At 37.7% G+C, this 11,318-nt stretch overlaps 1 protein-coding gene across 1 annotated transcript; it reads right to left on the reverse strand.

The window, feature by feature from the left end:
- Positions 1-4,191: 4,191 nt before the first annotated feature.
- On the reverse strand, positions 4,192-5,145 carry LOC100755132 (olfactory receptor 10A5). The gene has a single exon (XM_027405009.1). The coding sequence runs from the start codon at positions 5,143-5,145 to the stop codon at positions 4,192-4,194; it is 954 nt and encodes a 317-aa protein (XP_027260810.1).
- Between the last annotated feature and the right edge of the window lie 6,173 nt (positions 5,146-11,318).

Raw genomic sequence — 11,318 nt, forward strand, 5'->3', positions numbered from 1 at the left:
GGGGAGCCTACCAGTGGGAACAGCTTTAAAAAAAAATGCTCTTTATCCCAGCAGCTATCTGCTGCCAATGCATCCTATTAAGGGTATGGTATGGAGTGGGACTTATCTGCCCATGCTGGAATTTTGTTGTCTTGATCTTGTACAGGTCTTGTCCAAGTAACTACATTTGTTATGCATTCATTAGTGCAATAGCTATACCATGTCCAGAAGATAACATTTTACAGCATTTCACCCCATCCTCTAGGTCTTACATTCTTTATTTGTGCCAGTTTTACAGACTTTGTGAACCCCTCCTCAGTTTCCAGAAGCTTTAATTTTAAAAAGGTAATAAACACACTTATAGTACCCCCTAAAGTTGGTACAAGCTTTACTTTCAGATATTCTGGTACATTTAGAAGAATGTCCTTGGATCCTAAGAATCCCCTCTGAGACTGTTGTGCCTGCTATCTCTCTCTTCTTTTCCTCACTGATGGGAAGTGAGTATAAAAAACCCACCTCCTATGACATGATCCAGGGTAAGCACAAAGATTTGCTTATGCTTCGATGTTCCCTGAAGAATCAGGCTTATGTCAAGATTTCACATGAAATTGAAGCTTTATTGCATTTTGTCTCCTCTCTACTGTACTGGCCCTATGCAGTTATTCCTTTAGTAATCAAGTCATCTTGAACCACTTCTGAGATGATGGTGTGTGGTGATCACCTCTGGGTTCCTCAGCCAGCAGAATTCCTGTTGCTCTGGGGGATGATGTTTTTAACAGGCAGAAGATGTAAGAAAGAAAACACTCAGAAGTTCCCCATTTTGCAAGGTTTGTGTATATTCTCCAACCTTCCTGAGTCCTGCTGCAGGAATCAGTCTTTCTCCCAAGTCATCCCTTGTCTTTTGAGTAGCACAATTACATACCATCACTTTCTGTCAATTTTTCTTAAAAAAAGTTATTTTGAATTAATTCATTTTCATACCACTTCAAATTAGAATCATTTTTCAAAGCTGGACTATCCCATTCACTTATCAATTTTTATACTACAAAAATCAGGGACAGGGGAGGTGGCTGCCTCGCTTGCTACCCAAATCTAAGGATCTATATTCGAATCCCTAGCACACTTGTAAAAAGCCAGAATTAATGGGCTGTGTGTGTGTGCCTGTCCCAGCACTGTGGATCAAAGTCAGGTAGACTCTGGGAGCTTGCTAGCCAGTCAGCCTATTTCAAAATGGTGCTTTTAGTTCAATGAGAGATCCTGTCTCGAAGGGACAAGGGAGAGAATGATAGAAGAAGACACTCAATGAAGACACTCACCTCTACATGCATGCACTTGCATGCACCGGGGAGTGCACCCTTCCCCAACACAAAACACAACACACCTTTTATAAATTAAAGTCTTTCTTGGGCAAGATAAACACAAATAAAGAAATTATAGCCAACATTGATTTAATTATCATTTAACTCTTGCATTATGAGTCTTCATGGATATTCTTTTTATAAACTTTGAAAATAGTGCTTATACCTAAGGCTTCATCCATAGCTAGGGAAAACATTTGATTGGTTTGATTTTGGCTTTTGGCATATGGTATTAGCTTCCAAGATCATTTGTAGAATGCTTCATTAATTTAGACTATCATATCCATCTGCCTCAGCACCAAATGTCCTAGTGAAAACATCATTGGAATTTTCATTTTACTTGTTGTGTATGTTAAATACCTATGGTGGCAACCTCCCACCTCACTTATCTGCCTGTCTAGGAAGTCTGTATTATGTATATCCATAGTATTTGTGGCAATACTACGGATTTGAAGTTCTGTGATTTTTTAAATTGAAAGCTTTTAAAAAAGATTTTATTTATTTATTATGTATACAACATTCTGCTTCCACGTATATCTGCACACCAGAAGAGGGCACCAGGTCTCATAACGGATGGTTGTGAGCCACCATTTGGTTGCTGGGAATTGAACTCAGGACCTCTGGAAGAGCAGTCAGTGCTCTTAACCTCTGAGCCATCTCTCCAGCCCCAAGTTCTGTGTTTTTTTAATCTGACTTTAATGCTATCTACATCCTCCTAGTGTTTTTAGTGTAGTTATATGGAATATAAAGCTTTGGATATACATAAACGGAAACATCTGTGAAGTTTTAGTTTTCAAAGTGTTACAGGTACTTCAAGAGAAGACAATTTTGTAAAAAAATCAATATTTATAAAAATTGAAATTATTGCTAAACTTGGACTATAAGTACACAGAGTAATGCACACTATATGAGACATCATAGTGGGTCCTTGAAAGTTTGGATGAATTTGTCCAAACTAATGGTGATAATCTCTCAAGAAAAAATGGAATACCAAGGCATTACCTGTGTTAGTTATCTGAAGTGTGTATTCAGAAACTCAAATGAAATGCATGCATTTTCTCTCACACACTGATATCTATTTTTCAAGATTTATTTCATTTAAACTAAAAATTCATTGAGTTTATTTTACATTTAAAATAATCAACATTCATTATTTCATAACAAATATTACTGATGAAGTCTCAGGGAAATAAACATACTAAAAATTGTTGGTGAAATTTTAAATGGTTTGAATTTTCATTATGTAATATATGCTTGTATTTATCTTTTGCCCCAGAAATTCAATTTCTAGATTTACATCTGTCAGATATACCTTTAGAAATGTTAAAAGACATATGCAAAAGGCTGATCTTGATACATGATTTATAATAGTAAATGATTAAATAAAGAAATGACAGATCTATAAAATAAAGTGCCATGAGGTCATGAAAGGAATCCTAGGATTAAAGAAGATCTGTTGGAATCAGTTAGGCTCTAATTAATGCTTTGATAAAAGTATCACTATGACTGACACTTACAAAAACACAAAGTGTAAGAACCTACATGTGAGACAGGCTGCATATAGAATCTCAGGACATTCTTTCTGGGAAGAATTCAGAGGGGTGAAAATGGCCACTGAAGTTATTCAGACATGTTCATGAGGGTTATTGAGTTACTGTTCCTTGATGCACCCTAATTAGCTTAGAAGAACTAACATTGCCTCCAGGACATGAATAGTGAACGATGGAAATGAGATGACTGATGCTGGGGGAGGGATCAGGACTTTTAAATGTGATAAATGGAGAGTCAGAACTACACAAAGGAAGAGGAAGTGACTGTGATTCAGGATGGGTTTTCCCTCTTTTTTATGCTTATGATCCCATGTTAAAATTACTAGCTGTTTTATGATGTTCAAAGTGTGTGTTACATAGGACTAAAAGAATCTTGAAATCATTGGCACTGAACTGTTGAAATGCCAACAGAACCAATAAATAAAGAATATAAAGGCTTTGAAGATACTGCTGTCCCTTGTAGCCACTTGCTATCAGCTTTCATCAATCCCACCATTCTCTGATATTGTGGTTGAGATGTTTACAGACAAAGTTCCAGCAGAAAACTTTTATACTCTGAGGGCTGTAGAGGAAGGACCTGGTAATAAGAAGTTCTGCTTTTCACAGAATTGTTCCATGACTCATGTGTCAGAGTGGTGATTTCACATGCCATAATGACACTGTTAGGAAGTCCATCCGCAGGGGGAAATTTGAAGATGAGAACTTCATCCCGAAGCATACAGGTACTGGTATTTTGCCCATGTCAAATGCTGAACCAAACATAAATAGTTCCAAGTCCATCTGCCTTGCCAAGATGGAATGGTTGGATGGCAAGCATTGTTTTAAAGCATGGGCATTTTGAAACATGGAGCAGCTGGAGTACAGGAATGGCAAGGCTAGGAAGAAGGTCATCACGGGCAGCCCCAGGACTTGTGTACCTCAAAACCACTGGGCAATCCCTTTTAAACTCAGGAGAGCCCCACCTCATCTGTTCACAATACTCTCATTTCACCTCACTGAGGTTCTCTGGGTTCCTTTTGTTCCTTATTTGCCTCAAAGTCTAGAAGACTTCAGAGTTAAGTTTATGATTATGAATAGAAACTAAATAAGAAAGATAAAGATACACTTTTGTCAGGTGTAATTGGCAGGTACAGGACATTTTGTATAAGTGGCAATAATAGGTCTAAACTACATTTGTGTTTTTTTCTCATTCTGATGAGATTTCCAACAGCCATATTGGCAACTGGAATTCATCCCAACAGAGGTAGATATGAATCACAAATATATGCTCTCCATTTAACAAATATCGGTCTTACCTTTAATGTCTATAGGATAAAGTTTCTGAGGGCCAGAACCTTGTGGAAGGTCCGGCTGAGAGCATTCTTCACCTCATTATTTCTCAAACTATAGATGATGGGGTTCAGTAGAGGAGTCACGACAGTGTAGGACAATGATAACAATTTCTTACTTTCAGGGGAATTATTTGATTTAGGCCTAAAGTAAGTGAGGCTTAAAGACACATAGAAAAGAGAGACAACAAGAAGATGTGAGGAGCAGGTGGAGAAAGCTTTGCGCTTCCCTTTAGCCGATGGAATCTTGAGGATGGAAGCAGTAATGCGAGTGTAGGAACACAGGATCAGCAGGCAGGGTATCATGACGACCAGAATGGTGCCTACAATGGCATAGACCTCAAACCGTGCTGTGTCTGCACAGACCAGCCTCAGCACAGGTGGGCTGTCACAGAAGAAGTGGTTCACCTTGTTGGTGGCACAGAATGGAAAACTGAAGAGCCATGTGGTCTGCACAGTGGCTACAGGGAATCCTGGAAACCAGGAGGCAGCAGCCAGTTTGGCCCGTGTCTCTTGGTTCATGATGACTGGGTAATGCAAGGGACTGCAGATGGCTACATAGCGGTCATATGCCATGGTGGCCAGGAGGAAGCATTCAGCCACTCCAAAGAAGAAGAAGAAATACATCTGAATGGCACAGCCAAGGAAGGAGATGCTTGTGTCTTGAGCAATCAGGGTTCCCAACATTTTGGGCACAATGACCAGGTTAAAACCAATCTCTATGAAGGATAAGTTCCTGAGGAAGAAGTACATTGGGCTTTGCAGCATAGGGTCAGCCAAGGTCACCAGAATGATGAGACTGTTTCCCAGCAGAGTGACCAGGTAAATGGCTAGAAATGCCAGGAAGAGTAAGGTCTGTATTTCAGTAGGCAGGGAAGAGAAGCTCATGAGGACAAACTCAGTTACTCTTGACCAGTTTCCTGCAGCCATAGACATGGACATACATCTCCAGTGTGCTCATGAAGACAGAGTCTTGATTGCATGATCAGATTCTGGATTTTTTCCCTTCAGATTACTGATTAGTTTTAGGGACAGAGTCAAAATCAGGATCTGTTGGAAGAGAACAAATTCCCAGTGCGTTAAGCTGAGACATGCTTCAGTGAGCTCCTGAAGTGGATTTTTTTCCTGTTTGCACATTTACACCTAGGAAGGACAAACATAGGCAGATCTCTGAGTCTGTAGAAGGGGCAATGAAGGATATATTTTTAGAGCTGTGATAGCTCTGAATACACACAAACTTTTGAGAAATATGTTCATTATTTATAATTTCAACCTCCACAAAATAGGCATTTACCAAAATTCTAGAAATAGAATTTTAATAGCAGATAGGCAAACTAATTATTTTCCTACTTTGCATAAATCTTGACTTTGAGTGGTGTGGTAGCATCTACTGAGAACAGTTTATGTATCCTATCTCCCTGAAATTTGTTTCCTGTGTGATCACACTGACCTCATATCAATGGTGGAAAAGCAAGATAAGGACAGTTGTTTTTTTTCTGAGAGAGGGTCTCACTGTGTAGTTCAGGTTTGTCTTAAACCCACAACCCTCCTGTCTCTGCTGGAAATACAACGATGCATTGCCACTCCTGTAATGCAGCAGATGTTTTTTTAATCCAAGCAAGAGCTATTTAATTGCAAACCTATTCTGATTTCTACTAAATCATGTGTTACCTAATTCTACTTTTACTTGAGGATTTGTTCATTGATGCTTCAGAGAATTAATGGAATTTCTAAAAATAATTGCAACAAAGATAGAGGAAAAGATAATGTGGAGAACCCATATCATGAGCATCAGCATGTTCAGAAGGTTCCCTAGATCTAGCTGGGTCCTAGATGTATTATTTGGTTCTAAATTTGCTGATTAACAACAATTGCTTCCCTTAGCATCATTGCTGCAATCTAGGCCAGAGAGTAAAGCTTTTCTCAAAAATAAAGTGAAACAAACAAATTGATTGAAAAACATACCAAACTGGCATTTATACAGTGAATAGCAAAAATAATGTTGTTGGATATTTATACTCTTAGATTTTTTTCCATGCTAATGAATTGGACTTTATTTTATAGATGAAGAAACCACCTGAATTTTGGGAAGGTGGAAAGACATGTTCATATACATCATGGAGAAAGATCACTGACAATTGTGAGACCAGGTGGAATGAAGGAGAGGGATGAAAGCTATGTGCCCCAAAGCAAGATCAGGCTGTATACTCACCTTTCTCATGAGTGTTCAGTATCAGCAGATTCTGAAGCAGGATAAAAACTCAATGAAGAAAGCTTAATGTTACTGAATATCAAGGCTATGTTTAAAATCCCAAAGCATCTACAAAGGAACAGAAAATTGTTATGGCAGAATAATTATGGTCAAATTGATCAATGATTTTCCTCACACATGTAATGTCTTGAGTCTTATAAAATAGCAGAAGGATCAATAATGCAGCAGAAATTTTCAAGTAGAAACCCTTCTTACTGTCACTGAGAGGCAAGCCAGCTGTCATACAAGTGATGAATTAAAAAATTCACAGTGACTCTTCTACAACAAACTGCTCTGTATTTTATTTTACTTAATTTTGGGGGGAGAATAAGGAAAATTACGTTAAGTGGCTTGGTTAGAAAAACAATTAAATAATACAAAATAAATAAAAATACCCTTATAAATCACAAGTTATGGGAAAAAAAGAAAATTTCTTACCATCATCCATTTTTAAGGAAATTTTACCATCCTAGGTTGGTATTATTTGCATGTTTTAAAGCTATTATCCTTGGGAGAAGGGATATACTGGACTTTTCTGCCCCACTTCCTGCAACTGCATGCAGGTAACCCTAACCCTAACCTCAAGTGATAAAAAAAGAAATACAAAAATAGAAGGATGTATCTTTAAAGTAAAGGTCTTTTTTCACCCAATGGAAACAAATATCATTGTGAAGGAACTTTTATGATGAGGGGAGATTAGCTATTTGGAGATATCTTCATCATATCAGTTTGTTGTCATAATTGGTTGTATCTTCCACAAAATTACCATATTTATTCATATAAACTGAACATAATTTTATACCAAATTAAAAAATTCTGTCAGATACAGAATAACAATAAACTTTGATTGCATTTCAAAAGACGTACTATTTAATGGAACTCATCACTTTGAGTGCTAACTAAAAATGAACAAGGCAATGGTAACAATGAAGGCATAATAAATGGTGATATCTTACAATTAATTAATGAGAGAAGTTTTGTTTAAGAAGATTAGAAATATCTATAAAATCTTTGCATATTTGTTGGTCAGAATCATAGAATCGATGACTAAGTAGCATAACCAAAAATAAATTTATTCCATTTGTCTTCCTTCCTATGTATTTGCCAATACTTATTCTCTTAATACTTAAAATGTTAAATTAGATACAGCTGGAGAAGGCTGGAGAAACTGTTAAAAGATGCTTCTTTTCCTACACTGTACTTACAGGACCAAAAAGAAAGCTGAAGCAGACCACAGAAAATCCATTGCTTTAGTTGTCCTCAGCTGTGTCTCTTTTGTCCTTGGTTTTAGATGAAGGTATTGCAACGGTGGTTTCCCCCAGGTGTTACTAGACTTTCTTTTATTCTCCATGGGACCTGACCTTTCTTGAATCCATTGTCCTTTGAGGATGTGTTGAAGTTTCACTACCAATAGGATAAACTCTAAAAAAGAAAACCAAACTCTAGTGAAAAGAAGCTTCATCATTGTGTACCAGCCTGCAGCTGAATGTCTTAAATTTAACCCAAGCTCTGGAACTCTCTGCTTGGGATGTTTAGCACTTTTGTTAAACTCTCTGAGTTTCAGTTTCCATTTTTACTAAAGATAATTTTCTCATTGGATAGAAGTGATACTATGATGAAATAAAATGGCACATCTTCATTAAAACAGGTAACAGTTTATAAATATTCATATTGTACACTGCCACATACCAGGCACTTGTCTGCCCATTCATTTATACAAGTAAGACAGTTCTGGTTCTTGGGCTTAGATGACATATATGTTACTTATTTATTTTTTTGTGATAGGCTATCATGATGTCCAGGATGTCCTTGAAGTCACTATGTAGATGAAGATGACTTTGAACTTCTTATCCTTTTGTCATGACTTATCAAATACTGAGATAATGGTTGTGGATGACCATGCTCAATGTGTACAGTTCCGGGGGTTGAACCAGTGCATCATGTATGTTATGTAAGCACACCAGCAAGTGATCTTAGTCCATATTTAGTGGGATCTTCAGGTAGACTAGCAGTAAATAAGACTAAGTGGCTTCTAGATGTCCAGGACACAAGAAACAGAAAACTATAAAGAATAAAGATCCCAAATACATAGGCCTGAATCTTAGATTTACCAGTTTTATCCTATTCTATGCTGATATTCTCTAGGAATAAGGAGGAGACAAAATCCTTGGTTCCTAATTGTTCAGGTGGACTTTAGGCTATTAAATTTGAAGAAGCTAGTCAGCAGTTCAAGACAGAAGTATAATGGAGTTAATTTTTTTATGTATACTTAATTCACTTTATTTCCTGGGCCCAGGAGTGGGATATCTTCCTATGCATCATTGGTGAGGGAGGCCCCAGAGGCACCCCAAACAATACAGACTATTGATAATGTTCCTGAATGCCCATCATAGTTAGATAGTGTTTAGTTAGGGTTTGTACTGCCATGAAGAGTCACCATGACCATGTTAACTCTTATAAGAAAAGCAGTTATTTGAAGTGACTTGCTTACAGTTTCAGAGGGTCAGTCCATTATCATCGTGGTAGGATATGGAGGCAATGCAGGCAGACTTGGTGCTGGCTACATCAGAAGGCTCCTGCAATTAGTCTTAGTGTCACACTGAGTGAAGCTTAAGCAAAAGAGACCTCAAAGCTTGTCCCCACAGTCACTCTCTTCCTTCAAGACCACACCTGCTCTCCAAAGCCACACCTCCTAATAAAGCCACTCCCTTTGGGGGTCTTTCTCTCAAACCACCACAGACAGTAAGTGAAGACACTCCACACTTTGATTACAGAACATAGAGGAATCAAATTGGAATTTAACGGTAATCTTCCATCTGGCTAGCATGTCTTCACAGTACCATAAAGTGCTGTGTAGGCTACTGGAAGACCTTCCAGGCAAGATGTGTCCACTGATGAAATAGTGATACAATTGTTATGGTAGTAACCACCCATGGTCTGCTTGGTTTTGAGTCCTATTCTGCAGATAGGAATTTATTCTTGGTACTGTAAAGCTGGTTCAAAGAAACATGGCTGGGGAAAATACCGGTAGGCCTAATGGGGACACCAGCTAGTACTGTTTTGTTAAGTGGGCATGTAAAACTGCTTTCTAAATGTTTATTTTAGATTTTTTAAGGGTATGAGTGTTTTGCCTGCAAGTAGATAGGTATTATGTACATGTCTGTCGTCCTTGGAGGACAGGAGAGGCCATTAGATCCCTTGGAGCTAGAGTAACAGATAGCTGTGATCCATTGTATGGATGCTGGGAATAGAACCTGGGTCTCCTGCAAGAACAATATATGCTCTTAACTGATGAACCATTTCTCTAGTTCTTACACTTATGTTTATACCAATATATTACTGCTACTTTCAGCTGTGGCTTGTTAAGTTTCTTTTTTCAGTAAATAGTAATTAATGCAGAGGTCTATACCTGGTTGAAGTACTAAGTATAAGTGACAGTTTCATTATCATCCCTAAATGTGACATCTATATCACCCTCCTCCCACTAATTCTTAAGAGAACATTGTGGAAACTGATGGAGAAAGAGTATTATATGAACTAGAAGATGTGGAGGAGTGCTGTGAAATGCTGTCTTCTTGTTATAAGATGGCCACAGCATTCATGAACTTGGAATCTGATGTTGTCCGTATAATGTTTGCACATGATTGAGACTCTCAACATTCCAGAATAGGTGGTAGGGGGCTTATAAGACCATACCCAAGCTTAGGAGCTATTGCATACTAATGGATGCTGGAGGGAGGAAGAATAATTTTTTTCAGCACTGTAGCCACTGGTAAGTTGCCCATAAGTAACCTTATACTCCTGCCTGTATAAGTCACTCTAGTTAAAGTAAGTGGGTCACTAAAAAAGTAGAAAGAGACTTATTGGGAAGAAGGTATCTAGGAGGAGTGAGAGGAAGCCTATATTTGTAATTTTCTTTGGGCTGCCAACAAGCTCCCAAATAAAGACACAGAAACTTATCATTAATTATGAATGCTCAATCTTGGCTTAGGCTTGTTCCACTAGCTCTTTTAGCTTAACCTGTTTCTATTCATCTTTGTTTTAGCTCAGGCCTTTCTATGTTTCTTTCATTCTGTATGTCCTACTTTCCTGTTTCCCCTGTGTTGTCTGTCTGGCACCTGGCATCTCTTTTTCTTTCTTTTCTTGAGTCTAAATTCCTCCTCCTACTTACCCTCCTTGCCTGAAAGTCCCACCTATACCTCCTCCCTTGCTATTGGCCATTCTGCTTTTTATTAGTTCAGTCAGGTGCCATATGCAGGCAAGTTAAAACAGCAACACATCTTTTATAGTTAAACAAATGCAGCACATCTTTACCTAGTTAAACAAATACTCTACAACATAAAATTGCAACATATACTTACATAAGTTAAAGAAATGCAACACATCTTCGCATAGTAAGTAAACAAATATTTTACAAGAGAAGCTAAGTGGAGGGGATAAGGAATTACTGAATATGATCAAAGTATATTATATACATTAATCAAGGAACCAGTAGCTTTTAAAATACCAAAAATAAAAAGGAAGGAAAAGAGAGGTCATATTAAAGAGGCACAGATGCCAAGCATCCAAGATCTTTAAAAAATAACATTGTAAAAGATTTATTTTTATTATTTGTAAATGTGTATGTTTATGTATGTGTGTATGTGTACATGAGTGCAGTTTATGATGGAGTCCAAAGGAATTAAAGACCCTGGAACAGTTGTAAGATGCTCAATGTGGGTTCTGGGAAATAAACTTGGGTCCCCTACAAGAACAGCAAGTGCTCTTAACCACTGAACTACCTCTTGACCTCAAATAGCTTTCAATAGTCAAAGCTGTAATAATTTCAGGAAAAATCAATGTAGTAACAGAT

The sequence above is a fragment of the Cricetulus griseus genome, chromosome 3 (genome assembly GCF_003668045.3).
Source record: "Cricetulus griseus strain 17A/GY chromosome 3, alternate assembly CriGri-PICRH-1.0, whole genome shotgun sequence".
NCBI classification, from domain to species: Eukaryota; Metazoa; Chordata; class Mammalia; order Rodentia; family Cricetidae; genus Cricetulus; species Cricetulus griseus.